Genomic DNA, 25499 nt, shown 5'->3' on the forward strand with positions numbered 1-25499 from the left:
CTCTTGCAGTGCTTCCAGACGTCATACATAAATTCCCATAGTGCCAGGGGTAAGAATTTTCCAGACCCTGAGACTCAAATCCACTTAGAGTGGCTAAAAGTAAGTAAGTCTGTTAATAGTTACAGAAACCAACTTCCTTGAATTTGAACATTTTTCCTTTAAAGCAAGACTTTTCCAAGAAAGAATTGGCATATCCTGTCTCAGAGAGAAAGAAGGAAATGGTAATTGACAATGACCTTTATCCCAGTATCCGATGGAGGTTCTCACTGGCATCGTACCAGCTGGTATAAACCTGCGCTTTGAAAAGTAAAAAAACATTTTTCACTTGCTGTAATTTTTTATTTCACCTGTTAAATTAGCTGTATCTGTACTTACCACCTCATCCTCCATTTCTCTACTACCATCTGCCTAGGTATTGGGGTCCCAACAAATCATGATTTTTTTTTTTTTTTAACTATAGGTGAAAGATTTGGGAATAGAGAGCAAGTTGCTTGCTAACTTGGAGAGGTTTTTTCCTTTTAAAAATTATTAAAATAATTAGGTTGCATTTCATAAATATTAAATGAGTCAACTGCACATTTATCTTACAATAATTTTACTTTCACTGTTTATTTTTGAAACTACGATAAGATTGGATCAACTCTGTGCAAGGTGGAACCAAAGATTTGCCATCTCCCTCATTACTGGGAATCTGAACCAGTCTCTACTGGGCTCAGGAAGGCCTTTATTTAAGAGAACTTTATTCTGTTTAAGAAAAAATATTTTTAAAAGTCTGTCTTTTCTTCAGCACAGTGTGAGTATATGGTAAATTGCATATCTGCAAGCCAAGTTGCTTCAGCTGTGTCCAACTCTCGTGACCTTACGGACTGTAGCTGCCAGGCTCCTCTGTCCGTGGGATTCTCCAGGCCAGGTTGCTTCTTTACCACTAGCACCACCTGGGAAGCCCATATGGTAAATTAAACCACACCAAATAAATCCCCACTGTCTATCCTTCTATTCTTTTTAGTCTTTCCTACCACTAAGTGTCCTCTTCTGAATGGCGATGTTTCCGAGGCTGTGAAGTGGAGGATTCTTACGGGTCTCTGCTGTAAAACCCGAGCATTGACCTATCACTGCTGTTGCTGTCGCTGCAATGTACAAGCTTGCATGCAATGTTTTTGTCTTTGGAAGGCTTATATTCTTAATGCTAGACTGCCCACACTGGTGATGGAAATATGCAAATAAGCAATGAGAAAGCAACTTGAATGAACACCGAAGAGCTAGAAATTAATGGGGAGTGTTGGTCATGTGACAGACTTCTGTGGGGCTGCACCTGTTTGTACTGAATTGATCTGTGTTCAGAAATAATCTGGGCATTTTAAAGCTCTGAAATCATACATGCCTTTGAAGATGAAAATGAGGCAGCACTGTTTTTCCCAACTAGTTTAAAATGCAACAATATGGCGGCTCAAAGATGAGGAGATAGATTAGTTGGATTAAAAAAAAAAAAGCAAGATTGCTTCTTAGGCAGGAATCTCTGCAATCTGGGGACTGTTTTGTGAGCAAAGATAGCACCTAATGACTAGGCAGGAGTAAAACATTCCATAAAGGTCAATAGAGTCACATTTTTAGGTACACTCCTATTGGAGCCTAAGAAGGTCAGATGATGTAGAAATTATTTGTGTGTGCACCCATGCACACGTGCACACACACACACATACATACATACGTTTCTCTAAAATAGAAACCTAATCTACTTTTATTCAATATTTGAGATGTTAAAGGAGGGTTCCATGGACTATTCTAGCCCTAAAGAGAAAAAATAAAGTGGAAAGGTAAGAAATCAGATGAGTCATTCTTTAATTTCAAAGACCTGCAATTTTAGGTAACTCATGGGAAAGGAGCAGCCCCTTTGAGAGAGAAGATGGACACATGTCTTGACCTCTCAGGAGAGGATGCCTCAGAACAGCCCAGCTGTTGGCAAAATCTGACCTCAGTGTGCTGGCAGTGAACTTGCAGCTTCAGGTCACATCCCTAAATAATGAAAGGAGAAAAACTGATTTGGTTTCATTTTTGTCGTTTCACTTTGATGCGCAGGGTTCTTCATTCACTGTCAATTATTCATTCATTCAGCAAACACTTAGTGAAGTTGGCTCTGTTCCAGGCATCATCCTAGCTCCTGGGGGGCCCCCCACAAAGAAGATGGCACAGAAATTCCCTCATGTGAGGTCCTTCTGGGGCTCCCATGTTCCTAAGTCCTTCCTGTAGTGAATTGCCCTGCCAGCTGGCCCTGACAGAAGGAGTGCTTCATCCTACAGAGAAGACAGTAAGCTTCCTTCCCCTGGCTAATGTCACTGTGTCCCTCTGCTTTCTGTCCTGCCCAGCCTCTGTACTTCCAATTGCTAAAGAGGATGTGTCTCTCAGGAGTGGATGGGAGAGTTGTTTCTTTTCTCCCTTCTTCTTGGCCAGGACTCTGATTTTTCAACTAATTAAGTTAGAAGACATCAAGAGGAAAAGAAAAATAAGAACTTTCCTTGCCAGTGTTGCTTAGTTACCTCGACAACATTTTCTTGCTGCCCAGCTGAATGCTCTCTGCATATTTTTATAGCGCACATATTTTATTGCTGTATTGATCTATTTAGCAGAAAATATGGAGAACACATTGAGCTCCTGTCAATTCTGCGCTGTTTATTTGAATTTCCATTTTTCTCTTCATTGTCCTTTTCGTTCCTGACCTGAGTAATACTGTACAGGAATCCCATCATAATCCATGTGGGGGCATTTAACTTTGTAGCTAAAAAGGCAAAAGCCCAAGAACTGACCTTAAAATTAGACAACAAACTGTGGACTTTTCAAAGGCAGGGCCCGGATTTTAATTAGCTCTGCGTCCTAGAAAAGGTTTATTGGTGGCATGAGCAGTTGGCTTCAGACATGTATTAAGTACCAGCATTGTAGTAGGTGTTATTCATAACAGAATTTGCTATAGGTTTTAGCCAGGGGGCAAAACTGGTGACTTGATCTTTTCTTTCTGGAGACCGGACAAAGACAGAGAAAAATGGCTGTGTTGTTGCCTGTGCCACATTGTTTAGCCGAAGCAGCTTTCCTGCGTGCAGCCGTGGGAGCAGTAGAGGAGCCACAGCCCATCTGGCACTTACGAGAAGGTATTCACAGGGAACCTCCAGGATCCAGGGGCTGTGCTGTCTGAGTCAAGCCAGATCAAAAGACCTGGTCATTGTTACCATCTGTCAAGGCAATTGTATTCAAAACACTGAGTCTCTCCTCATTCTTTTTCTCAAACAGACACACACTCAGCTGAAAATGAGATTTGTTTTTTTAACTGGAGTCTAGTTGCTTTAAGTAAAATGGCCTTAAAAGCAAACAAACAAAAACCCAGTATGTTTAAATACATACAATGTCTGTAATGTGTTATGAAAATAGGTGTGATTTCTCTTGGTGAAAAAATACTGGAAATGTGATATTAAGATAATGTATAGTTTATAATTGAAAGAGTAAATTGAAGAGTTCAGTGGGAAAAAAATGAAAACTGGGTTTATGAAGCAAACTCTTGACCAAACAACACATGGAAGTGTATTAGTTCTCTCTCCCCTTTCCCAGCTCGCTCACCCAGTACCCTTCAAAGCATGTACTTCGGAGATTTTGTTAAAATGCAGGCTTAGATCTACTGGGTCTGGGGAGAGGCCCGAGAGTCTGCATTTCTAACAAGCCCTCTTAGATCAGACCTTGTTAGCTAAAGTGTCATCCATGAACTTAGAGATTTGGCATTACCCGGGAACTTGCTAGAAACATAAATTCTTAGATGCAGCCCAGACCTACTGGACCAGAAGCTGCATTTTGACAAGATCCCATGTTCACATTCAAGAGATGCTGCTCTAACCATTTCATAAGCCTACAGTGTCCATTGTGGGTAAGGATCCTGATGGGGCCCTGTGTTAAAAGTTAGGTTGGATGGATTTCTTGGTGCCTTTTAATTTCAAAACTTTTTTGGGCACTTGCCTCAGTCGAGCATCTGACCCTCAGATAAAGACACGGACAGGTGCCTCTTTGTTCGTTCAGTGGCATGATGAATTTGTTTTTATCTTTCTTGGAGTGCCCTTGTCTTTAAACATGGGGGCCCACTGACCAACCTATCCCTGTTCCAGAAAACTTTAGACAAAAAAGTTTGACTGGAGGACTTCCCTGGTAGTCCAGTGGCTAAGACCCTGTGCTCCCAAATGTAGGGGGCCCGGGTTCAATCCCAAGTCAGGGAACTAGATCCCATGTGCCACAGCTAAAGATCGCACGTGCCACAACTAAGACCTGGCACAGCCAAATAAATAAATATTAAAAAAAAAAAAAGTGTGACCGGAACCTTACATCTGAATGATGTCAGAATGATGAACATGTTTCAAACAACACTAGGAGGTCAGAGTTTCTTCATCTGTAAAATGGCAATAAGAATACCATCTGTTCTAGCTTCCTTTATAGTCATGTTGTGAGGAGCTGGGAAATCTATATCTGAATGGGGCCTTGAAAACATAAAGATGGTCATGAGATTTAAAAACAACTTCAGGAAAAAAAAAAAAGTCCTATGTATTTCAGTGTCAGAGAGGTCTGGATTCAAAATTTAACCTTTTCCATCTACTAATTTTGTGATTTCTGCAAAATTATTTCATGTGGTTGAGTCTCAGTTTCTTTTTATATAAGATGGTCGTAAAATCATCTATCATGCAGTGTGCATGTGCTAGGTTGCTTCAGTCATGTCCAACTCTCCGTGACCTTATAGAGTGTAGCCCACCAGGCTCCTCTGTCCGTGGGATTCTCCAGGAAAGAATACTGGAGTGAGTTCCATGCCCTCCTCCAGGGGATCTTTCCGGCCCAGGAATCGAATCCGTGTCTCTCATGTCTCCTGCATTGGCTGGTGGGTTCTTTACCGTTAGTACCACCTGGGAAGCTTCCTGTCATGGAAGTGAGGGTTAAAATGTAAATAATATTTGTAAAAATCTGGTGCATAGTAGAGTTTAATAAAGGTAGCCAAGAGCAGCACATTAAATTACTTGGTTGAGAAATAATCCTCCAAAGATGATTTTTCCCTCAGTTAAGCCTGTAACACTGGGGCAAGGAAAAAAAAAAAGAGGTTAAAGGTTTGAATGGGGCTTCCCTGGTGGCTCAGTGGTAAAGAATACGCCTGTAATGCAGGAGACCTGGATTCCATCCCTGAATTGGGAAGATCCCCTGAAGGAGGGCCCGGCTACCCACTCCAGTATTCTTGCCTGGAGAATCCCCATGGACAGAGGAGCCTGGCGGGCTACATCCACCGGGTAGCAAAAAGTCAAGACACAACTGAGAGATTAATACAAAGGTTTACATAAACATTGATCCGGTTCAAGAGATTAACATCTTGAAGTTAGTTATGTGAGGGTCTGTCTGTGGAAGAAAAATCCCCAACCTCAAACAAGGGTTTAATATTTATTTAAACCTTAGTGAGCACCATGCACTGAGGGCTTTGTGATATGGAGGATTTGCTATGATTATTCTGTACATTCGCACGCTCTCAGCACAGGCACCAGAGGGACGGGATGGTGTCCACAACAGCCTGGTACGAAGGTAGTCTTCCACGCTGGTGTCCGTGCACAGACACTCCAGGGCATGGGGAAACAGCCGAATTAATGGCAACGAGGGTCATGTGAGGTGATGAGAGAAGATTGCTTTGCGGACCGTGGGAATGGATGGTCCCCTCATTATCAGAATAACCGAATAGCAAGTCTTATTTACTGGAGCCGTGAGGGGGCGGCTGTTGGGTTCTTGCTGCTTTACTGTCAGCAATTAAGCATTTGCAATACAGAAGGACTATTGTCTCTTTTAAGAGGAAATAAAAGCCCCCATCCTCCTCTCTTTATCTTCCCAACCTCTAGCTCCTGGTTTTATTTTGGAAATGCTCTTTGAAGGCCTTTGGTTTTCTTGTTTCTTTTCAGGCAGATACACCCTTTGGGAAGTTGTTGGTTTTTTTTTTTTTTTTCTTCAGACGAGATTGCCTCTTTCTTTCCCTAGAGTTTGCAGAGTTTTTGTGCTGATAACCTTCCTCGAGATGTTCTGAAGTGACCGGAAATGTGATTTCCCAGACAGCCAAAGGCAGGGTGCCACGTGAACCACTTTTCCACACAGGTCTCCTTGTGGGGAGTGTGTATACTCAAGGCCAAGTGATGAGGGGAAGAAACACCTCACTGATACACGGTCTGGCAGTGAAAAGCTAATAGGAAGAGGATGGGGTTTAGAGGGAGGAAGTAAACAGACTGAGGCTTCAGTTGCCAGAGGAGGCCTTTAACTGAATAATCTGAATATCAACGCTTCTGAACCAAGACCAGAGTCTATGAGAGGGAATCAGGGTGTCTTAGATGGTTTTGGGTTCTGTTTTTGTTTAGCCTGAATAACTTAAGTTTGAATGCATCACCAAACCCTGTTCGAGTGTGGCCTACTGGAACCCCTGCTTGGGAGGAAAATGGCAGATCAGTGGGATCGTGCCTCAAGTCCATCTCAGCAGATGCCATGATGGGCTCTTCTGGCTCTGGCCACAGCTGTGGGCTAATTTTGCTAGGGTGTGATCCATGGGCAGATCAATGGTCTCCTCTCTGTTTTCAGGCCACAGGACACAGTCTTCACTTCCAGCCAGTCAGTACTTGTGTTTTTAGAGGAATATGTGCATGGAAGCGCTAGGTAAGAGGCTTTATGAATGAACCAGTAGGAGAAACAGATTGAGGAGGATCACTTTTTAGAATGTAAGACTTTGTGGAAAGAGCATTTGCTGGGAGTGTAAAACCGAATCTCAATCCTAACCATGCCCCTACTCGATGTGGGGCCTTGTTTACAACTACTTTTATCTCTTGGATACTGTGGTTACTTTGTGTGTGTGTTAGTCGCTCAGTCGTGTCCGACTCTTTGCAGCCCCTCTTAGTCTGTCCATGAAATTCTCCAGTCAAGAATACTGGAGTGGGTTGCCATTTCCATCTTCAGGGGATCTTCTCAACCCAGGGTTTGAACCTGGGTCTCTTGTATTGCAGGCAGTTGCTTTACTGTCTGAGCTACTAGGAAAGCAGGTCTTGGAGACCCAGGGTTAATGATATCTACTACAAATCTACTACACCTGCTCGAAATCTACTCTGCTGCTGCTAAGTTGCTTCAGTCATGTCCGGCTCTGCGACCCCATGGACTGCAGCCTACCAGGCTCCTCCGTCCATGGGATTTTCCAGGCAAGAGTACTGGAGTGGGGTGCCATTGCCTTCTCCGTGAAATCTACTTTAAACCACACCAAAATTTTGAAAGGGTGAAATGAGGTGCCAGAGAAGAGAACATTGAAGACTTCAAAGCTGCAATGTCCAATATGACAATCACTAGCCACATATGGCTTTTGGGATTATTATTTAATTATCAATTTTTTTAAATTAATTAAAATTAAGTAAAATGAAAAATTTAGTTTCTGAGTCATACTAGCCACCTTTTTAGTTCTCAGTAGACACATGTGGCTAGTGGATACCATATTGGACAATAAATATATAGAACATCTGCATTATCACAAAGTTTTATGGGCAGCTCTGCCTCAAAGCACTATCTAGGGTGTGATATTAAAGATGTCAAGGGTGGCATGTTTAGGAGTGATAAATACTGTCACAGGGGTTCTTAGAAAGAAACAACCCACCCAAGTTGGCTGGAGTAAAATGAGATATTTATATGACTCATTCAAGAAAAATACACGTGCCCCAAGGGATCTCTTGGGAGTCCCTTGGACAGCAAGGAGATCAAACCAGTCAATCCTAAAGAAAAACAGCCCTTTTCCTAAGGGAAATTGATCCCAAGGGTTGGAGATACAACCAGACTTCAAGAGGAATTGGAACCAGTTCGGAAGACTATCGAGAACACAAGAAGTATGGCTGAGTGCCTTCGATGTTTACCTAAAACTGTTGTATTTTTAATACAAAACAAAAAGTTAAAAACAAAAGAAGCTACTCTCTCCCCACTGCCTCTCCCTTTTTCTCTTGTTGTTCTCTCCCTGTGTCTCTTTTTCTCTGGGATCTCTTGTCCTGGGATCTTCCTTCCTCTCCCCTCCTTCACTTCTTTCCCTTCTTCTTTCTCTACCCCTTCCCTTCTGCTCTGTCCTCTCTACAAATCCAGGTTTCTCAACTGTACTACCCATGGTCCAAAGGGCTCAATGCAATTCAGTTCTTAAAACTTACTTTATCACAGCGTCATTGATTTACAGTGCTGTGTTGGTTTCCAGGGTACAGCAAAGTGATTCAGTTATACATGTATATAATATTTTGCATCAGATCAGATCAGATCAGATCAGTTGCTCAGTCGTGTCCGACTCTTTGCGACCCCGTGAATCGCAGCATGCCAGGCCTCCCTGTCCCTCACCAACTCTGCATCTGCTACTCCCAAACCCCAGTCCTCTCCCAACCCTCCTCCTTGGCAACCACCTGCTCTCTATGTCTGTGAGCCTGTTTCTGTTTTGTAAATAATTTCATTTGTGTCAGATTTTAGATTCCACATATAAGTGATAGCATATGGTATTTGTCTCTCTCTGCCTGACTTACTTCATTGAGTATGGTAATCTGCAGGTCCATTTATGTTGCTGCAGATGGCATTATTTAATTCTTCTTATGGCTGAGTAATATTCCATTGTATATATATATATATAACTACATCTTCTTTATCCATTCATCTGTCAATGAACAGTTACACTGTCTCCATGTCTTAGGTCTTCAGTTCAGTTCAGTCGCTCAGTCATGTCCAATTCTTTGCGACCCCATGGACGGCAGCATGCCAGGCTTCTCTGTCCATCACCAACTCCTGGAGCTTGCTCAAACTCATGCCCATCGAGTCGATGATGCCATCCAACCGTCTCATCTTCTGTCATCCCCTTCTCCTCCTGCCTTCAATCTTTCCCAGCATCAGGGTCTTTTCCAATGAGTCAGTTCTTTGCGTTAGGTGACCAAATATTGGAGTTTCAGCATCAGTCCTTCCAATGAATATTCAGGACTGATTTTCTTTAAGATGGACTGGTTGGATCTCCTTGCAGTCCAAGGGACTCTCAAGAGTCTTTTCCAACATCACAGTTCAAAAACATCAATTCTTCAGCACTCAGCTTTCTTTATGGTCCAACTCTCACATCCATACATGACTACTGGGAAAACCATAGCTTTGACTAGATGGCCCTTTGTTGGTAAAGTAATGTCTCTGCTTTTTAATATGCTGTCTAGGTTTGTCATAGCTTTTCTTCCAAGGAGCAAGTGTCTTTTAATTTCATGGCTGCAGTCACCATCTGCAGTGATTTTGGAGCCCAGGAATATAAAGTCTCTCATTGTTTCCATTGTTTCCCCATCTATTTGCCATGAAGTGATGGGACCGGATGCCATCATCTTAATTTTCTGAATGTTGAGTTTTAAGCCAGCTTTTTCACTCTCCTCTTTAACTTTCATCAAGAGGCTCTTAGTTCTTCTTTGCTTTCTGCCATAAGGGTGGTGTTATCTGGGTACCTGAGGTTATTGATATTTCTCCTGGCAATCTTGATTCAAGCTTGTGTTTCATCCAGCCCAGCATTTCACATGATGTACTCTGCATATAAGTTAAATATGCAGGGTGACAATATACCCTGCATATTGATAAACTCCTTTCCAGATTTGGAACCAGTCTTTTGTTCTCCTGTCTTGGCTATTGTAAATAGTGTCAAGCAGACCCAGTTTTCATCACTTCTCAGGGATAATACAAAGGCTGGATCCTGATTCCAAGTTTCCAGGGAAATTTGCTCCAATCAGGTGTGTCCAAGAGGATGGGGGTTGTGTCCTCATGCTTACTCAAGGGTAGTGAAGGGTGGGACAGATAATCTAAAAAGGAGCATATGGGGATGTTATTGACTATCATGTTGATCCTTAACACCTTGGAGTGGCCCATTGAAACTATGACCACTTAGCGAAAAGTTGTCAGAGATTTGACTAAGGCCATAAAGAAAAAGGGTGTGATACCTTTTCCCCTGGGGTTATATGATTTGATCACCAATACAGATTCTCAAGGGTTTGGCTTGACTTCTACATTATTATACCTGGTTGTAAGTGGACACAGTCAGAAGCAAGGCGGAAATCGGGTCTAAGCCTTTGTCATTTCTTAAATACAAATGGAACACTAATGAGACCCTTTTCCTCTCCTACCTTTAGGAAGAAACATGAAGTTCCCCTGGAAATCATTCAAGAGGAAGATGGAAAGGGCTATCTAAAAGAGACTGAGAGCTGCAGACCACAAGACTGGGGCCAGAGGGCTGGCAGTGGAAACCCCTGTTGGGTTGCCATCTCTCACTGAAAAGTCCCAGTTGCCTTTTTACTTCCTGCCGAAGGAAGGGGGAAAAGGAGCAGACCATGTCCATAGCCTTGAAGCAGGTGTTCAACAAGGACAAGACCTTCCGGCCAAAGAGGAAATTTGAACCTGGCACGCAGAGGTTCGAACTCCACAAACGGGCTCAGGCCTCCCTCAACTCGGGCGTGGACCTGAAGGCAGCCGTGCAGCTGCCCAGTGGGGAGGACCAGAATGACTGGGTGGCGGTGCACGTGGTGGACTTCTTCAATCGCATCAACCTCATCTACGGCACCATCTGTGAGTTCTGCACCGAACGGACCTGCCCTGTGATGTCAGGGGGCCCCAAATACGAATACCGGTGGCAGGATGACCTCAAGTACAAGAAGCCGACTGCCCTGCCGGCCCCCCAGTACATGAACCTTCTCATGGATTGGATCGAGGTCCAGATCAACAATGAAGACATCTTTCCAACGTGTGTGGGTAAGTCCGTGACCAGCTGCCTGGTTATTTTGTCACATCCCACCCAAGCTTGGAAAGTTGGCAGAGGCTTCTTCTGAAGCGGCCTGCCTTTGAATGCTGGATAGCATCCATGTCACTGTTTCCCTAGGTCCCATCATTCACGTATCTGCAGTTTCTTTTTCCGTATCTAAGGACCTTATGGAAAAAGAATCATGTGTGGACCACTTATAATTATTCTGTGGTCCTCAATAGTGGGGAACACTGGCTTGATGAAAAATTAAATTTGATCTTATTGACTTCCTTAGGATTAGACTCCAAACCCACCCAGAGTTCCTAGTGAAATTTTTAATTTGGAGCTAATTAACTGGTTAGTTATACTAACTCTAGTGCAATGATTGGTAGTCATCTCTCAGGATGAGAAATCCCAATGTGAAAATCCATGGATTTGTTTGGGAGTTGAACAAACAGGTAGTTGGCATTTTGCAGAAACAAGACCCTGGCATTCTCTTCTTCCCTGATCATAGGTATTAATTCCTGGCTGTTCTATTAACTCTGGACCATTGTGGAGTGACTAGACCAACCCAGACACTTGGAATGTAAATGCTTTCATCTGCTTTGTACTAAAAGCCATGAAACTCTTCAAGGGGAAGGACCAGACCTTTTCCATGTCTTTTATTTCTTTATGCTGCTGATCATTGGGTCTGCCTGCCTGGCAGGATGAATTTACAATTCAGTTTTAGGGCCTTTGGGTCAGTAGAGATGAACACTCTACTCCTTGCCTTGTTGTAACTCTGATGCCCAGTATGGTCCCCTGGAACCTTTTAGGCACTGAGAAACTATTTGTAGAATGATTGAAAAAATACTTATGCTGCTGCAAAATATTATTGAGAAGATCTGAGAAGGTTGGGGTATTAAGAAAAAAAAATAAGCATTTGAAACACATTGCTGAAATCACCTTTTATGGGGCATGTGTCCCCATGTGGCATATGGGAAGTTGAAGTGGGGTGTATGGAAGTAATTGCTTATGTAAAAATAAAACATATAACTTGACCAGAGTAGTACGTCCATCTTGAAATATTCAGCACACAAACCAATTTGCTCAGATTCCTCTTGTTACCTTGCCTTGCCTGATTTCCTCTTGCACTTTCTCTCTGCTGGCTCTTGTAGGGCAGGAGGTGGGGTTCATGATAACACAGTCCCCCTTGGTTGACTCGCCAGCATAGGAGGAAGAAGGCAGGTTTCAGAAACTCCCCTATCTGTATAACTGGTGCCTTGGAGGAGTAGCAATTTTGGCTCACGTCTTGCATTTTCATTGACTGTTGGAGGCTTCTTTTGGAGCTGGGAGGAATTTGTCTTTTCCGAAAGCATTACAAGCCACTGCCAAGGCTCTGTGCAGAACATGTGATAGCAATAAAGATAAATAAATCTGGGCAAGGATCCCTCCTCGTTGTCCTCCCCCTTCTGTTTCTGTTCTTTGATGCTTTGAACTCTGGGCACTGCTGTTCTCTCTGGCAGCTGTGGTTACCACACAAAGTTGCTGACCAGAAAGAACATCACGGAGCCTGGTGTGTTACTTAAGGGCGAGGAAGCTTCTGGCGGTCTCCTTGGAAAATAGGACATCATAGGTGATTTTAGATTTTGGAGGAAATCAGTGGATGCTGCTGGATCTCTCAGAGTAATTGACTTTGCTTTCTTTTTCTAAATGGTTTCTTTAGCCATTCACTATGCTTGGGGCATGCTCACTTGATCAGAATCCACTGTTTCAGCTCTTCCCAATACGGACTTCACACTATGAAAGTGTTCTGAGAGATCTTAATAGGTGCGTATGTTTTGTCTTTTTTTTTCCCCCCATGGAAAAATAAGTTTGGGAAATGTTTAGTGAAACTGATTTCTTTACTGAAGGACTTTATATTAATGTGCATTAAATCTCCAAGAAATTTCTTGAGAAATCTGTATGCAGGTCAGTAAGCAACGAACTGGACATGGAACAACAGACTGGTTCCAAATAGGAAAAGGAGTACATCAAGGCTGTATATTGTTACCCTGCATATTTAACTTATATGCAGAGTACATCATGAGAAATGCTGGGCTGGGTGAAGCACAAGCTGGAATCAAGATTGCCGGGAGAAGTATCAATAACCTCAGATAGGCAATCGATGCCACCCTTATGACAGAAAGTGAAGAAGAACTAAAGAGCCTGTTGATGAAAGTGAAAGAGGAGAGTGAAAAAGTTGGCTTTTTTTAAAGTTCAACATTCAGAAAGCTAAGATTATGGCATCTGGTCCCATCACTTCATGGGAAATAGATGGGGAAACAGTGGAAACAGTGACAGACTTTATTTTTTGGGGCTCCAAAATCACTGCAGATGGTAACTGCAGCCATGAAATTAAAAGATGCTTACTCCTTGGAAGGAAAGTTATGACCAACCTAGACAGAATATTAAAAAGCAGAGACATTACTTTGCCAACAAAGGTCCGTCTAGTCAAGGCTATGATTTTTCCAGTAGTTGTATATAGAAGGCACTGGTGACCCACTCCAGTACTCTTGCCTGGAAAATCCCATGGACGGAGGAGCCTGGTAGGCTGCCGTGTATGGGGTCGCACAGAGTCGGACACGACTGTCGCGACTTAGCAGCAGCAGCAGCAGCATGTATGAATGTGAGAGGTGGATTATAAAGAAAGCTGAGAGCTGAAGAATTGATGCTTTTGAACTGTGGTGTTGGAGAAGACTCTTGAGAGTCCCTTGGACTGCAAAGAAATCAAACCAGTCAATCCTAAAGGAAATCAGTCCTGAATATTCATTGGAAGGACTGATGCTGAAGCTGAAACTCCAATACTTTGGTCACCTGATGCAAAGAACTGACTCATTTGAAAAGACCCTGATGCTGGGAAAGATTGAAGGCAGGAGGAGAAGGGGACGATAGAGGATGAGATGGTTGGATGGCATCACCAACTCAATGGACATGAGTTTGAGTAAACTCCGGGAGTTGGTGATGGACAGGGAGGCCTGGTGTGCTGTGGTCCATGGGGTTGCAAAAAGTCGGACACGACTGAGTGACTGAACTGAACTCAAATCTCCAAGAAAAGAATATGGTAGTATGTAGGGGCTTCCCTGGTGGCTCAGATAGTAAAAGAATCTGCCTGCTAATGCAGGACATGTGGGTTTGATCCCTGGGTCAGGAAAATCCCCTGGAGAAGGGAATGGCTACCCACTCCAGGATTCTTGCCTGGAGAATTCCATGGATAGAGGAGCCTGGTGGACTACAGTCCGTGGGGTTGCAAAGAGTTGGACACCACTGGGCGACTAACACTTTCACTTTCAGTGTATCCTAATTTGAACCTGGTACCTTATTTCTTAATGGAATACTGTTAGCATCTTTCGAGAAATGTTCATCTGTATACATTAGAGTTGGCAAACTTTTGTATATATCAGAATTACTTGGGTCTTCTTTTCAAAATGTAAATTCCTTGGTTTTCTCCCTCAACAACTAAATCAGAATCTCTTAGGTAAGGCCTAAGTATCTGTACTTTTAGTAAGCTCCTCCCACTCTTCTTGTTTATTGTAACCACCCAGAATACTTTCTGTCCCTTCCCCAGGAATCGTTTGTTTCTTATCTCTCTGGTTTTATCCATGTCATTCTCTCCTTTGAAATCCCCTAACATCTCTGTCTAGTGAATTCTCATGCATCCTTTATACCATCTCCTCTGTGAAGACTGTCATCTTTCAGAACGTAAACCCCTTAAAGTTATGGAATATGTCTTATTCAGTTGACTATTTGAGCACCAAGTCCAGTCTTGGTGCTTTACAAGTTGTTGGATGGATAGATGGATAGAAAAATAATCCTTATAAAATTCCAGCATGTGTATGGTATGGTGCTGGTGATCAGAGTAAGCAAATGTCTCTGAAACCCATTATCACCATTCCTGCGTATTTCCTGCACCTTGCCTTCCATGGGGTTTAGTTTTCTCTGTTTAACTTTTGCAAGATTAAAACATTGGTTGTTCAGTCGCTAAGTTGTGTCTGACTCTTTGCAACGCCATAGACTGCAGCACACCAAGCTCCTCTGTCCTTAAGTACCTCCCTGAGTTTGCTCAAATTCCTGTTCATTGAGTTGATAATGCCATCCAACCATCTCATCCTCTGTCGCCCCTTTCTCCTGCCCTTAATCTTTCCCAGCACCAGGGTCTTTCCCAATGAGTTGGCTCTTTGCATCCGGGATTTCTGCTTTGGCCCAGCTGCTTCATTCTTTCGGAGCTATTAGTATTATTAATTGCCCTTCCCTCTTCCCCAGGAGCATATTGGACACCTTCTGACCGGGGAGGCTTATCTTCTGATGTGATATCTTTTTGCCTTTTCAAACTGTTTATGGGGTTCTTGCCGCAAGAATACTGGCATGGTTTGCCATTCTCTCTTCCAGCGGACCACATTTTGTCAGAACTCTCTACCATGACCTGTCCATCTTGGCCCTGCATGGCATGGCTCATAGCTTTATTACATTATGCAAGCCCCTTTGCCACGAGACAAGGCTGTGATCCATAAAGAGGGTTAAAATGATTGGGGTTAGTAAAAACCACCACCATCCACCACCACCCTGATGGTCTTCATTAGTATCCTGCTCACCTCTGCTGTTTGCCCTCCAATAACACTGTTGCTGTCTTTGCAAAAACTTGTTTTTTAGAGCCACTTTCTCTATGAGAATTCATTTCCTCTGCTTCTTCCTCCCCCTGATTCTAGCCTACTTTCCTTCTTTTTGATCTTGGTGCTGCCATGAGTCATTATCATGAAAATGATCAAGGTGTCTGTCAGGATAAAGTGAAAGAGGAATTTCCAGCCAACAGCAGACCCTGGGCGGATGAGAAATTTGGGAGTTCTGCTTAGCATTATGGCTTTGAATCCTGGGCATATTTCTTGTCTTCTTGTCTGGGAATTGGGAGGAGTTCAAACTTTCCCTTCTCCCCACTGTGATTCGAGGAACCAGAACCGGAAAAATACAGACAGATGTGAAGGCTTCAGCCTCAGTTAGGTATTAAAGGATATAAACAGCTGTTGATCTCTACCGCTGAAAGAAAAACTCTCATCTGTTTCTGTATCCTGATTTAACTAGGATACCCGGGCTATTTCAGAAGTCAAGCCTTCTCGGTTGGGAGAATACCAAACAGATGTGGCTCCCTTGTGAACCAGAGTCTCCTTCCTCCACTCTCTTGATCCTCCCCAGTCTCCTTTGTTAAAAAGCCAACAGATGTTCCTGCAAAAGCTCCTACAACAGCAGTACTTTCAGAAGCAAGGGCCACCTCCTCTTTGATTGTATCTCTTTTTTAACCGCTTTTAGAGGTAACGAAAGAAAAATAGAAAGCCACAGCCACCCACTTTTTAAATTCCATTGCCTGGCTAATCACAATAATTTTTCTGTTCTAGCCCCCAGCTTCCCTGTTTTTCTGTTATATAATGGGACTTAAATCTCAGATCTGACACTTAGAAAAAAGGGAGTTGAAAACTTAGCGCTACTCCAACTCATGTTTTTAAAATGTCTTTGAGCAGGAGGAATAAGAACATTTAAAAAATAATGACATAATCTCACCTACCTTTACAGTTTTAGAATAAATGGGTGTCAGAGAAGGAAAGAGCAAGGAAAGGGAGGGAATGTGCATATATTGAGTTTCCTAAGCATCAAGCACTAGACCTGGCACATTAATCTTTGTTAATTCTTATAATAACTGAACGAATTAAATATGCCATTTTAGCAATGAGGAAGCTGACATTGAAACAAGCCCAGGGGCTTTCTTAAGGTTGTACAGTTAATCAGTCGTTTAGAAGTTAGGGTTTGAGCTCAAGAGTGTCTGGCCAAAAATCTCTGCTCCTGTCACCCATTACCATTTATATTATAGCATGAATCGTTATTCTGCAGATTTCCTTCACATGGTGAAAGACTTCTCAATCATGGTTTTAGGAGGTTACCTAGGAGGGAAAAATTTTTCAGAAAACCTGATTTTGGGTATAAGTTTTAAAGAAATGATTCTGGTTTTTTCGTTTGTATGTTTCTGTTTTATTTTGTTTTGTTTTTGTTTGCCCCCGCTTTCAAAAATCACCCCTAAAATGCCTGAGCAGTATGTCAGACACTGTATCTGTTCCCATGTCACAAGACTGCGCAGAGGGTGACAGCCTTCGGAAGATGCTTCGTGGGCCATGACTACCTGTTACAGCGTTTGGTCCTTCACTCACTCAGGAGATGTTTGTGGAATGCCTGTTCAGAAGCGGGTCCTATTTTAGGCTCCAAGAAGGAGCGAAGCAGACAGCTCGTGTCCTTGAGCAGTTTCCATAATGCCTAGAATGTCAAGTTGCTCCAAATTAATCTGCACATTCTTCCAAAATGAGTACTTTGCTCTGTGGACAAGTGCATTGTGGAATTGGCTGCCTCCCTCTGGCAACCTCTCTCATGAGACTACAGCTGAGTCTCATCCTCTTTGAAAATATTGTGGCAGGAAACATAAGGCTATAAAAATATCCATAGGGATGAACTTTTCAAACATGGGATGTTGGGGAACTGAGTTTAGAACTAGGCTTTAAATTTTAACTTTTATTTTCTATTGTCTCCCTCGTGGTTTTTAAATTTTGATATAAACCTAGATAATGCTGGTAAGACAGCGTGTATGTCATCAAAATATACTTACAGTGTGGCAGGACTAGCACCGACTTGTAGACGGAGACCAGCTCTGCCGTTATAAAACGCTACAGGGGCTATAGGAAACACTATGCGCTGTGTGCTATTGGTAAACACGTAACCTCTGAGCTTACATCCCTCTGTGTGAAGATTCGCATTTCACAGGGCTGTTGCAAGGAATGAAGCAGTGTGAGTGAAAACACCCACCCCAGAGCCATAAGCCCCCGTGCTAAGTGCTAAGTCACTTCAGTTGCATCCGACTGTGTGTGACCCTGTGGACTGTAGCCCTCCAGGCTCCTCTGTCCATGGGGATTCTCCAGGCAAGAATACTGGAGTGGGTTGCCATGCCCTCCTCCAGAAGATCTTCCCAACCCAGGGATCGAACCCTTATCTTTTATGTCTCCTACATTAGTGGGCAGGTTGTTCACCACTAGCGCCACCTAGGCCCTCACGCTGCTGAGGCAGCTAAGTCGCTTCAGTTGTGTCCAACTCTGTGTGACCCCACAGACGGCAGCCCACCAGGTTCCCCCGTCCCTAGGATTCTCCAGGCAAGAACACTGGAGTGGGTTGCCATTTCCTTCTCCAATGCATGAAAATGAAAAGTGAAAGTGAAGTCACTCAGTCGTGTCCCGTGTCCGACTCTTCGCGTAAGAGGTGCTAAAAAACAAATGTATGTCATCTGCCTCTCTCTCTCTGCATACGTTTCTACATGACTGTCAACCAAAACTCTTGGAGCCCACTTGATTTCTGATCAAGTGATTTTAGCCCCAGATAAAAGCAAAATGCACTGTAAGAGACTCAACATGATTTTTTAAAAATTAGCTGTCCCTTTTCTTGGATTGCTCCGTGATGTGGGGGTCATGTGAAAGTGAAATGAAAGTGTTAGTTGCTCAGTGGTATCCAACTCTTTGTGACCCTATGGGACTGTAGCCACCAGGCTTCTCTGTCCACGGAATTATCCAGGCAAGAATAATGGAGTGGGTAGCTATTCCCTTCTCCAGGGGATCTTCCTGACCCAGGAATTGAACCCAGGTCTCTGGCATTGCAGGCAGATTCTTTACCATCTGAGCCATCAGGGAAGCCCGATACGGAGGGGCTCATAAATATCCTCAAGGACTTTGGGAAATTTCAACGTTTCTTTAGGAGTCAGACCAACTCCTGTTGTTAGGGATGAGCACTTACCTCTTTAGAGAGAAAGCTACTGGGAAGGATCATCTTTCTTGGTTTTTAAAAGACTGAGTACTGGGGACTTCTTGGAGGTCCAGTGGTTGAGAATCTGCCTGCCAATGTAGGGGACATGGGTTTGATCCCTGGTCCAGGAGGATCCTGGAGAAGGCAATGGCACCCCACTCCAGTACTCTTGCCTGGAAAATCCCATGGGCAGAGGAGCCTGGTAGGCTGCAGTCCATGGGGTCGTGAAAAGTCAGATACGACTGAGCGACTTCCCTTTTACTTTTCACTTCCATGCATTGGAGAAGGAAATGGCAACCCACTCCAGTGTTCTTGCCTGGAGAATCCCAGGGATGGGGAGCCTGGTGGGCTGCCATCTGTGGGGTCACAAAGAGTCAGACACGACTGAAGTGACTTAGTAGTAAGTAGCAGTAGTAGTAGTCGTAGCCAGGAGGATCCCACATGCTGAAGGGCAGCTGAACCCACGCACTGAAACTCCTGAAGCCGGTGCACCTAAGAGTCTGTGCTCAGCAACAAGAGAAGCCACTGGAACACCTCAGCTAGAGAGTAGCCCCCGCTCGCTGCAACTAGAAGAAAGCCTGTGTGCAGCAACAAAGACCCAGTGCGGCCAAAAAAATAAATCAAAAAAGAAAAAAGATGGAGTACAGAACCTGCCCGTGCTCATTTCAACCCAGCAGACTTCAGCAGAGACTGGGTGTAGGTTAGCTGGGAAAGTGGGGAGATAGCCAACTAGTCACGTTTGGGACAAGCCATTTGCTAAAATTAGTGTTGGGTGAGCTGCCCTGGGTTTGATCTCTCAAGAGGAAGGGAAAAGGGTTTTTAGCACCAGGAATGGAGCTTCCAAGCTAGCCTTGTGAACTGGCGAGTTGTTCCTAAGGCTCTGGAAACATGTTTTGGCTTTGGGATCTGAAAAACTATTTGGCAGGGCACCCCTGGTGACTCAGATGGTAAAGAATCTGCCTGCAATGCAGGAGCCCCGGGTTCGATCTCTGGGTTGGGAAGATCTTCTGGAGAAGGAAACGGCAGTCCACTCCAGGATTCTTGCCTGGAGAATTCCATGAACAGAGGAGCCTGGCGGTCTATAGTCCATGGGGTCGCAAAGAGTCGGGCACGACTGAGCGACTAACACACACAAACTCTTTGGTGCCCTAAGAATTTACTCACTGGGAATGCGTCATAACAAAGCTGCAATTTTCTGAACACTTTACCTGCATCATGTCATTTAATCTGTAAAATGACCCCATAAGGCAGGTAGCATGCGGTCCATGTCATAGATGAAAAAGATTAAATCACTTGCCCAGGGTCACATGGACAGACCTAGGATTCAAACCCAAAGCAGCTCAGCTCTATAGCCCATGCTCTCAGATAATCCAACATCTCGTGTCTGTGGTGTTCTCACCCCAGGAACAGCATCACTCTTGTTTTAGCCCTCCCTGAGGCATCACATGTTAAATCCTCTCTAGGAAGGGTCCTGATGTAAGTCCACATTTACAGGGAAGGATGTGAAAACAGAAAGGGCCCTGCATCCGATGCAGATCATACTTGTTCCTTGCTGATGGTAACTCTTAAAGTTCTGCTCCTGGTGAGAACTGGCCTTCTCTAGATTTTGACCTCCCCTATTTTATTCAGTCATCTATTTATCCAGTCATCCAGTCATCTGTTCATGGAAACCACGCAGAGATAGCTCCACTCTTCCTCACCCCCACTGGCTGTGGGCAAATGGATGGTCTTTTGTGGATGGACCCAGTTCCCTGCTCCCACTTGTTACAGCAAGTGGACTCCATGTCACGGCAGTGACTCTGTGGCTGAGTTCTTGAGAACAATGGTAAATAACCACCCCCACTCAACAAACCCCAAGAGATACCTCTGGAAAATGGTGAGGACCACCAGTGTGCTAAGCAGCAGCACGGGGGAAAGGAGTAGAGAGGGGAGCCCAGAGGGCCTAGCGGTTGCCCTGTAAGTTAATGCTAATTACCTGCTGTCCCCCCTGCACTGAGTTTTCCCTTACCTGTGCTGTGTAATTTTAATGAGCGATATCTCAAGTGACAAGTCATTACATCTCAGCATCAGCTGGGAAGGGCTCCGGGCTATGTGATACTTAGTGGAAAACAAAGATGAAAAATAAAGGCTGCAATTGGGGTGGTGGTATCTGCTGCTTTTAGGGGCTTCCTAGTGACTCAATGTTAAAGAATCCGCCTGCCACCGCAGGAGACGTGGGTCCAATCCCTGGGTTGGGAAGATCCCCTAGAAAAGGAAATGGCAACCCACGTCAGTATTCTTGCCTGGGAAATCTCATGGACAGAAGCAGCCTGGAGGGCTACAGTCCATGGGGTCACAAAGGAGTGGACCACGATTTAGCGCCTAAACAACGACAGTAACCTGCTGCTTTTCCGCGTTTGTGGTTGTAGACATGGCATCCCTCCTTAGTCAGTGAAGACTGCCTTGCGGAGGTCAGTGCTGCTTGGAGACACAGATCAACTCAGCACCAAGCTGTTTTTTTTTTTTTTAATTTAAATTTATTTATTTGGCTGCACTGTGTCTTCGTTGTGGCATGCAGGATCTTTAGTTGTAACATGCAAACTTGTAGTTGCGGTATGTGGGATCTAACATCCAGGGATCCAACCAGGGATTGAACCCAGGTCCCCTGCATTGGGAGCATGGAGTCTTGGGCACTGGACCACGAGAAAAGTCCCAGCACCAAGCCTTAAGGGATGGGGAAATGTATCTGGAGATGGAATGGGATGGAAAAAAACCAGCTAACCAGAACTCTAACCCAGAACAAAGATAGAATTGGAAGGAGCAGTTGTATAAGCCGCGTGAAGTGAGGACAAGATCCCCATAGCTTACTGGATTACCACTGATGAGCCAGCTGAGTGTTAATGAGCACAGGTTTTTGTTTATCTGAGCCGTACATACCTATCAGCAGGGCCCTGACACCAGAGTCTTTCTCTCTGTGCCCCCCCTCACAGGTCTCCGCCTCCCCTCTAGATGAAGAAGGTATCCTTACTCAGTGTCATTTTGAAGGGAGCCCAAGTTATTGTCCAGCCCTAGATCTCATATGTGGAGAGTGAGTCTCAAGCATTTCCTTCAAAAGACCTTTGTAGGTTTCAGGACATGTAGTGTCTATCACATAATAGAGAGAAGAAGGAGAAGGCGATGGCACCCCACTCCAGTACTCTTGCCTGGAAAATCCCATGGACGGAGGAACCTGGTAAGCTGCAGTCCATGGGGTCTCAGAGTTGGACACGACTGAGCGACTTCACTTTCACTTTTCACTTTCATGCACTAGAGAAGGAAATGGCAAGCCACTCCAGTATTCTTGCCTGGAGAATCCCAGGGATGGGGGAGCCTGGTGGGCTGCTGTCTATGGGGTCACACAGAGTCGGACATGATTGAAGTGACTTAGCAGCAGCAGCAGTGTCTATTCAGGCGTCTGCATATAAGAACTTTCTGTTGTTTCATTTTTAAAAACTCATGCTAAATTTATATTCTAAAGGCTAATTCTTTCCTTGTTCTCCTTCTCACAAGTCATGTCTTTCTCTTAAGTCTTCTGGTAAACTGGATGCTCTGGGAAGATGAACCAGTTTGGGAAGTTGGGGGTGGTGGCAAAAAGGAACAAAAGCATTAGTCTCTGTTAGACCTGAGTTTTAATCCCACTTATCAACCTTTATTAGAAAAATTTAACTCTCTGAGCTTGTGTCCTCATAATTGCATATGAAAGTGTCTACTTCATAGGACTGTTGAGATCATTAAATGACATGCTGCGTGTAAAACACTTAGCACAGTGTAGAGACACCGACTGGGCAGGCTTTCAGTGTTATCTCAATATCACACAGTATCAGTGTGAAGAATCAGACTTCTCAGGTGAATTCAGATAGGAAAAGAGAGAAGGTAAAATGAATCAGTAACCCTCATTTGGCTGTGGAGTTGATCCCACATTTTCCTCATCTTCTGCTGTATCTTATGGGTCCTTTGGAAGAAAAGGTAAGCGTCTGTGGGATGTTTAGCTTGGCATTGATAGCCAGACCAGGTTGCGCCCCAGAGGAACTTGAGAAGATGTTCACGTGAATAGCATGTGAGGCCTCACAAAGCCAACCCTACCTTCTTGTTTCTGCTTCCTGCCGCTGCACCCAGCTTTACAGGAAGTAAAGCTACATGTGTCTGCGTGAAGTAGACACATGGTGAACTAAGTGCTACTATGATGGACAGGGAGGCCTGGCGTGCTGCGATTCATGGTGTTGCAAAGAGTCGGACATGACTGAGCGACTGAACTGAACTGAACTGAAGTGTAAATTGACTCATGCCATAGAGTTCATATTACAGGATAGAAAATTCCTGAAAATTGCGAGGCAGTTGAATTTTTGTCACTTGGCTGATATTTTCATTTCTCAGAGAGCATTTAGCATTTTAAGAAAGCTTGGCAAAGAATCCTTTTAGTGTGTGAATACATCCTTAGAGATGTGTCTAATTGATCCTTTGGAAGTTAAGTTTATCTTCATGGAGAGACAAACCGGAGTTTTTAGTTCTCTCTCAGGAAAAGGAAACATTCTTCAAATTAAGCAATAGGTTTTCAGTGTTTCTACATTGTCTGGCCCAGGATACCAGGACTCGAGGGCAGTGATGAATTAAGGGAGCACCTCTAGCCAGTAGTCAAGTCAAGTGTTCATTTTGTTGTCTATGCCTGGGATTCAGCCTACGGTAGCTGGCTCCTGTCTGGCTTTTGGGCTAGCTGAAGTGAGGAGCCCTAATGCCTGTGTGGCACCGCAGTGAAAGCTCAGCATCTGAGAACCACCAAGAATTACTTGTGGGTAATTTCCTTCAACATCACTTGGTTGCCTAGCCCAGCCAGGGAATCCTACTCTGGCCTCCAGGAGTAGAGTGAAGAAACCTGTTGAATATTGGGGATTTACCTGATTCAGCCTTCAGATGAACTGTTCACATTTCACCATCCCAAAATGGGGAAGGAAAAGCCTGTGGTGTTGGAGAAGACTCTTGAGAGTCCCTTGGACTGCAAAGAGATCCAACCAGTCCATCCTAAAGGAAATCAGTCCTGAATATTCATTGGAAGGACTGATGCTGAAGCTGAAACTCCAAAATTTTGGCCACCTGATGCAAAGACCTGACTCATTTGAAAAGACCCTGATTCTGGGAAAGATTGAGGGCAGGAGGAGAAGGGGACGACAGAGGATGAGATTGGTTGGATGGCATCACCGACTCAATGGACATGGCTTTGGGTGGACTCCAGGAGTTGGTGATGGACAGGCCTGGCGTGCTGTGCTTCATGGGGTCACAAAAAGTCAGACACGACTGAGTAACTGAACTGAACTGAGGGCATCTGTCTTTCTGTGTCTGTGAATTGTGAGCAAATATGTTAATGATATGTACTATGTCCCCTAGGAAATTATCTGTGAGCAGTAGTTGTCATAACACATGGGTTGTGTTATGATGGCTTTATTTTGTTTTCCAAAAACAGTAATGTTTCATCATCAGTCCAGGTTCAAATCTGTTCCTCTCATGGGCTTTGTGACTTTGGCAAGCCCTGACTGTCTCTGAGCCTGTCTCCTCATCTGAAAAGTAGGGGTATTAAGGGGTATTAATATTAATAATTATACCCACTTCATAAGCTTATGAGAATTCAGTGTCAAACTGCATATAAGGCTTTTAGTGAGTTCCTGGTAGAGAACTAAGTGATGAATACATCTGGGCTTTATTTCTTTTCATGGTGGTATAAAAAGGAAAGACCAGTGATTTATTGTAGTTTGTAATGCTTGATTATATAAGAGAATTTCTCCTGCAGTATTTGATGTACGTTTCTTTTCCAACGGAAATAAAAATTGAGAAAAGCTATTGATCGTGATATAATCACAATAGTTACCTTGGAAAAAGAGTAATTTTCCACATCCATTAGAATACTGGTTAAATAATCCAGACATGAATACATTGCTGAAATCAGTAGATTCCATTTTTTTGTCAGGTACTAATTCCAAAGTTTAAAGTACAGAAATAATAATATTAGTTGACATTTATTACCTGTTCTGGGCTCAACAGCATGCGAGTTTCTTTATGTGTTTTTTTTGTTTTTTTCCTTTTGGCCTCCACGCATGACTTGGGAGATCTTAGTTTCCTGACCAGTGATTGCATCTTGGGCTCGTGCAGTGAAACCCCTGAATCCTAACCATTGGACCACCAGGGAATTCCCTGTGTGTATTTTTTTTTCCCCTCTATTCTCAAAGCAGCCCCAGTTGACATTATCCTTATCTCTATTCTCAAATGAAGAAACTGAGATAAATTTCTTTCCCTAAAGTGTGGGGAGAGTTGAAATGTCAAACTGGGGTGGTGAAGCACTCAGGTAATCACAAGAACTGTAAGCTCCTACACCCTAGGATTGGACAGAACAAGCAAGGAGAGGGGATGGCTAGCACCTGGGAGCCAAGGCTGCTCAGCACGAGCTGGGAGCATTGCCCTTTCTGTAGAACTGGAACCAACGAGAAGATGCCGCCCTGCTGGAGGCCGAGGAGAACTCGGGAGAAATATGGGCTCCTGTGTCCTCCTCCAGTCCCCTGCCGGGGCTGCCAGGACGTCCATGATCTTGGGTAAAGGGGTCTGGGAAACATGTGTAGGGAATGTATCTGTGAGCAAATAAGCAAAAGACTGGCATACAGAGAAAACAGATAAATAACAAACATGAGATAATTTTAGATAGTGATGAGTTCTATAAAGACAAAGTTGGCAAAGGGAATTGGGATGCTGTAAGATTTCAGTATAGGGCTTCCTTGGTGGCTCAGACGATAAAAAAAAATCTGCCTGCAATGCGGGAGAACTGGGTTTAATCCGTGGGTCAGGAAGGTCCCCTGGAGAAGGGCATGGTTACCAG

General features: G+C 43.9%; 1 protein-coding gene across 5 annotated transcripts in view; it reads left to right on the forward strand.

Moving 5' to 3' along the window:
- MOB3B (MOB kinase activator 3B) overlaps positions 1-25499 on the forward strand; it is a 235985-nt gene that overhangs the window by 64806 nt on the left and 145680 nt on the right. For all 5 annotated transcript variants that reach the window (XM_061425125.1, XM_061425121.1, XM_061425122.1 and 2 more), the window contains exon 2: positions 10182-10797. In XM_061425125.1, the coding sequence (XP_061281109.1) occupies positions 10380-10797 (418 nt within the window). In that variant the 5' untranslated portion in view covers positions 10182-10379. The remainder of the gene's footprint in view (positions 1-10181; positions 10798-25499) is intronic.

This window comes from Bos javanicus, chromosome 8 (genome assembly GCF_032452875.1).
Source record: "Bos javanicus breed banteng chromosome 8, ARS-OSU_banteng_1.0, whole genome shotgun sequence".
Classification (NCBI taxonomy): Eukaryota; Metazoa; Chordata; class Mammalia; order Artiodactyla; family Bovidae; genus Bos; species Bos javanicus.